At 32.6% G+C, this 4,790-nt stretch overlaps 1 protein-coding gene across 2 annotated transcripts; it reads left to right on the top strand.

Moving 5' to 3' along the window:
• Positions 1-474: 474 nt before the first annotated feature.
• Positions 475-3,967, top strand: LOC107806880 (putative aquaporin NIP-type). Of its 2 annotated transcripts, none has more exons than XM_016631148.2 (5): positions 475-917; positions 1,039-1,263; positions 1,641-1,838; positions 3,271-3,332; positions 3,609-3,967. In XM_016631148.2, the coding sequence occupies exons 1-5, from the start codon at positions 774-776 to the stop codon at positions 3,823-3,825; spliced, it is 846 nt and encodes a 281-aa protein (XP_016486634.1). In that variant the 5' UTR covers positions 475-773; the 3' UTR covers positions 3,826-3,967. The 2 variants fall into 2 exon arrangements, with proteins under 2 accessions (XP_016486634.1, XP_016486635.1); XM_016631149.2 differs by having other exon boundaries at positions 476-917; positions 3,618-3,964.
• Positions 3,968-4,790: the final 823 nt, after the last annotated feature.

Here is a 4,790-nt window from a genome sequence, read left to right as displayed (position 1 = left end):
GTATAGTAACATGGTAAATAAAATATTACTAACATATCATAATACCTTATGAAAATTGCGCATGTTTTTCATGTTTGATCAATAAACTGTGTTTATATTTTTTTTATATAAGTTAATTTGATTCCGTTTCTCTTGGACGACAAAATGGAACACCAAGGAATACAATTTTATGTGATTTAGCTCGTGATTGATCACGTTAAGGGGACTGCTTTCAACTCTAGATAAGGTACCTCAAACTCACAGTTGTCCCATGCATGTGGCTGCTGATCTCATTTCTGTTTTGACCAGGGACTAGGTAAATCCAAATAAAATCCGTGAAGTTGGCCAAAGACCAAGTTTCAATTCATATTTCACCAACGTTATACATAAAAAAAGTCATAAACGGTATTCTCTCATCTTTATCCAAGAATGAGATTCTAGACCATAAGAGTGAAGTATAAATTTCGAAGATAATTAACTATGATTATTCAAAGTTTGAAACACTGTGGAGATCCTATTAAATATAGTGTGTATCTTGTTTCCCTTAGACGTATATTATATTTTCCGCGCAACTATTAAAGACATCAAAGGTTGACTCTCAATATGAAAGTGAACAACTTGGACTAGCTATTAGATTGGTCAAACATTTTGTAACCTTCCAACAAATTCTATATATATAGATAGATAGAGAAATCGAAAAGTGCCTTTTATACTTGTACAAAAATTTAAGACGAATTACTCGTCATTAGGTTTGTTAGGGATCGAGAAAAACCTTTATATATACTTGTACAAGCATGGCAGCGAACACTGAAGGTAGCCGAGAAGATGAAATCTCCAAACTGGAAGAAGGTGTCCATGCAGATAATATATGTGCGTCCCAGTCTAACACTAGCATAGGATTTTGTTCATCACCTTCCGTTGTTGCTGTTGCTCAAAAGGTTAGTTTTTGACGATAGTTACTTGTAATAAATGATCTTTTAAGTGACATAAATAAAAATTGCACTATGAGTATATTAAATTAAAGGTAAGCTTATTAATATGTTCTGTTCCTTTTTCTAGTTGATTGCAGAGGCAATTGGCACGTACTTTATTATATTTGCAGGATGTGGATCAGTAGCAGTGAATAAGCTATACGATGGGAGTATTACTTTTCCAGGAATATGCGTGACATGGGGTTTAATTGTGATGGTTATGATTTACTCTTTGGGACACGTATCAGGAGGTCATTTTAATCCTGCTGTTACGATCGCTTTCACTATCTTCCGTCGTTTCTCATGGAAACTGGTACGTATCAGTAGTACGTAGTTTTTAACGTCGTTTCTCATGGAAATGGTACTTTTTTTTCCCATTCACACAATTATCTTGGGAGGAAACATCTGATCTACAACGTTAGTATTAAGATTCACAACCTAAGGTACTCATGCATATGTAGAACATAACCTACGTTCAAGTGTTTAAATGAAAGTTTGTGTCAAACAAAATTTAGGAAATCCTTATTTTTATCGCATAATATATCGAGATCTCCTTGAACTTGATATTTTTTTATTCGACGCAGACCTGAACTATTTTCGGTTCAAATTAACCTCTTGAACTTTTCAATTTGATAGTCTTGATCGAGTAAACATGTGTAAGTAATATGATCATATACATGCAATGCACAGGCACCTTTGTACATAATAGCTCAGGTAACGGGCTCAATTCTAGCAAGCGGCACATTAGCACTATTGTTGGACGTCACTTCCACATCTTATTTTGGTACTGTTCCAGTAGGATCTAATAGCCAATCTTTGGCTATGGAAATCATCATTTCCTTCCTCCTAATGTTCGTTGTTTGCGGAGTTTCTACAGATGATAGAGCGGTATGTTATTTCTTATGGGAAAATTTTCATAAAGCATTATCTTTTAGTAGTAATTAGTCATCTATAGATATCATTTGCTATATTACGGATTATAGATACATTTTTTGTGGTTATAAGATGTATTTGATGTATTTAAGCTATTGTATTCATGAATACAGTAGCAAAAATAGGCATGAATCAAGGAAGTCCAGCTAATTACTTGTTGTATTCGAGTGTATTCGACTGTATTCATGGAGTGAAACATGGGATTACAGTTGTACAGATTATTGTATTCGACTGTATTCACAGCGTGAAATATGAGATTGCACTGTTTTTAAAATGGAAAGTGAATCAATTAACATAATAGACTACTAATATAACTCAACAAACTCAATTATAACACACAAATTTTGTATTGTCAGTTATAAAAAAGATTCTCAACCGAAAAATACCCCAAAAACATAGCAATCTTCAGAGAAATTATATAATACATCTGAATACATAAATTATATTAATTAAAAAAACATATGAATATATTCATGACATATAGCGAGAGAGTGAATACAATGAAATACATAGAATACAGCAGGATACATTGAAATACAATGAAAAAAAAGACAATGAATACAAGGAAATACATGAAAATACATTGAAATATATTAATAGAAAATCAAGTTGCTCAGCCCCAAACTCCGTCGTCATTGTTCAAGAACAAACCCTAATTTCCGACGAATTTGTCGGAGGTACGCCAGAGGTAAAAACTCCGGCGCGGGAAGAGAGCTATCCCGCGAGAAGGCATAGCCGAGAGGAGGGGAAACAATAACAGCGTATACACAACAACTTAGGGCCGACATCTCTTCTTCTTCTTCTTCCGTTCTTCCAAAATCAAATACAAACACAAATTATCTTCCAAAACACAAATTAAGCCAAACCTGGAATATTTTCTAATCCGAATGCCATAGAGTTACTTTAATGGAAGAAATTGCTAGATGAATTGTACTAACATTATCACTAAAAACAGCTAATTTGGGTAGTTCATTAGCAAAGGTTACCGCATCAATTCGGTGCAAGAATTGATCGGAATGAAAAGAAAATAGTGTGGGTGAGAGAAATTTTGACATTGAGAATCGTGTTTTTAGGGAATGGGGGAAGAGAATGGAATGTATTAAAGTAGAGAGAGAAAGAAAATAGTGTAACTGAATAACGTATTTAGTGGCTTAGGGCTAGCTAGGAGGTAACCAAAATTAAATATTTTGCTATAAACCTTAAAAGGTATCTATAGAATATAATTTTTTTAAATAATATTTATTTAAAATAAATAAGGGCGTTAACTTTTCTATATGAGGTAAAAATTCCTTTCTTGTATTTTACATTGAGCAGATAACTTCATTAGAAATTTAGCACCATTCTCAAGGGCATTTGTTAATTCATTTGTTTTGCATGTGAAAAACAGATAGGAGAACTGGCTGGATTGGCTGTTGGAATGACAATAACCTTGAATGTCTTTGTTGCCGGGTATGCTTAAAGTTAACTACTCATCTTATTACTTTGAATAGCACAAAAAGTTTTCTAAATATTTAACTATAAAAATTTGTTCTTTCTACTACTTTAAAAAAAAAAAAAATCTACATATATTTTAATTTTAATTTAAGAAAATTAAGGAATTGGCTTTCAGATTCATACCAAAAATTATTTTTAAATTACCCAGGTTTTTGAATCCGTCAATCTCCCCCTCTTATATTTTATTTTTAAAGGAAATGGAGAATAGTAATTCTTACTTTTCAAATGAAGTGGATGCAGGCCAATTTCAGGAGCATCGATGAACCCAGCAAGGAGCATTGGTCCAGCGATTGTGAAGCAAGTCTATAAAGGTCTTTGGGTGTATATAATTGGGCCAGTCATCGGAACTCTAGCGGGAGCGTTTGTATACAACTTAATTAGATTTACGAATAAACCACTTCTTCAACTAGTTAAAAGTAGATCCTTTCTTCCAAAGTTAAGAGAGTAAAATAATTCATGAATTTTTAGGTTATAGATCTAGTGATATCTGTCATTTTTTGAAATCTCTTTTTATGATTCATCAAAATAATACTAATGTAAACTTCAGCAATGTACTGCTTTTACAGTAAAAAAATTTATTGTTCTTGTCTAGCCCTGTATTCTTTCCTCTTACCAATAGATAACAGAATGGCCATATAACATATAGTAGTTTCTTGTTCCATTCGCCTTATGCGGTGATATCTTTGCATGTGAAAAAAATTATATGCTATAAGGTCAGAACGGTTAGAGAACCTAAACTCTAATTGACCTGATTGTTTAAAAAAATTATACTCATGAGTTGTATAAAAGTTAAACACATAAATAAGTAACAGTAAATAGGATTTTTAACTTGTACTAACAAATTAAAAAGTCTTTATACTGAAAGAGTATTTTAATTTGTTGTAGTAGATAATATATCTTATTTTTAAGTAACCGTAATTATCTTTTAGTAAACTTTTTATTAATAATATATACTATTTTTTAAATATGTCTGACATATAGAAGTTAATTAAACTCTCACAAACAAAGTAGCCAATAGAGAGAAGAAACAAAAGTTAATCTTGTGGATAATCTGACAAGAGAAAAATTGTTACAGAACATAATAAATCCGATCCAGCACTGAAGAAAAAGTAAAAATAAAGGACTTAAATCAAGCCTACCCTGAACGTTACTGATAGGGACACGTTAAAAACACTAAAATCAATGCTACAACTTTCCTAGCTAGCCAGTTACATAATCTAAGACCAACAACTCTAGAATCCCACAACCAATCATAAGAAGCAGGGAATTAAGACAAAGGGGATTTCTAGTTAATGCACCGGAGTATATTCGTAAATTAAATGGATCAGTTGAGTACAAATTTCCTGGTGGGGCTGTGAAATAGATGAACCTTGGCGGCGGCGGCGGTGACGACGGCTTACTCTGTTGAATTGC

This window comes from Nicotiana tabacum, chromosome 3, assembly GCF_000715075.1.
Source record: "Nicotiana tabacum cultivar K326 chromosome 3, ASM71507v2, whole genome shotgun sequence".
Classification (NCBI taxonomy): Eukaryota; Viridiplantae; Streptophyta; class Magnoliopsida; order Solanales; family Solanaceae; genus Nicotiana; species Nicotiana tabacum.
The sequence above is the reverse complement of the archived record's forward strand: the minus strand, read 5'-3'. Positions and strand labels throughout refer to the sequence as shown.

What these genes read in the sequence shown, in the direction of transcription:
- LOC107806880 (XM_016631148.2), top strand. Translation starts at nt 774, where the DNA reads ATGGCAGCGAACACTGAAGGTAGCCGAGAAGATGAAATCTCCAAACTG. An exon ending in TTGTTGCTGTTGCTCAAAAG is followed by an intron (nt 918 to 1,038) that starts GTTAGTTTTTGA and finishes TCCTTTTTCTAG; the next exon opens with TTGATTGCAGAGGCAATTGG. An exon ending in GTCGTTTCTCATGGAAACTG is followed by an intron (nt 1,264 to 1,640) that starts GTACGTATCAGT and finishes TGCAATGCACAG; the next exon opens with GCACCTTTGTACATAATAGC.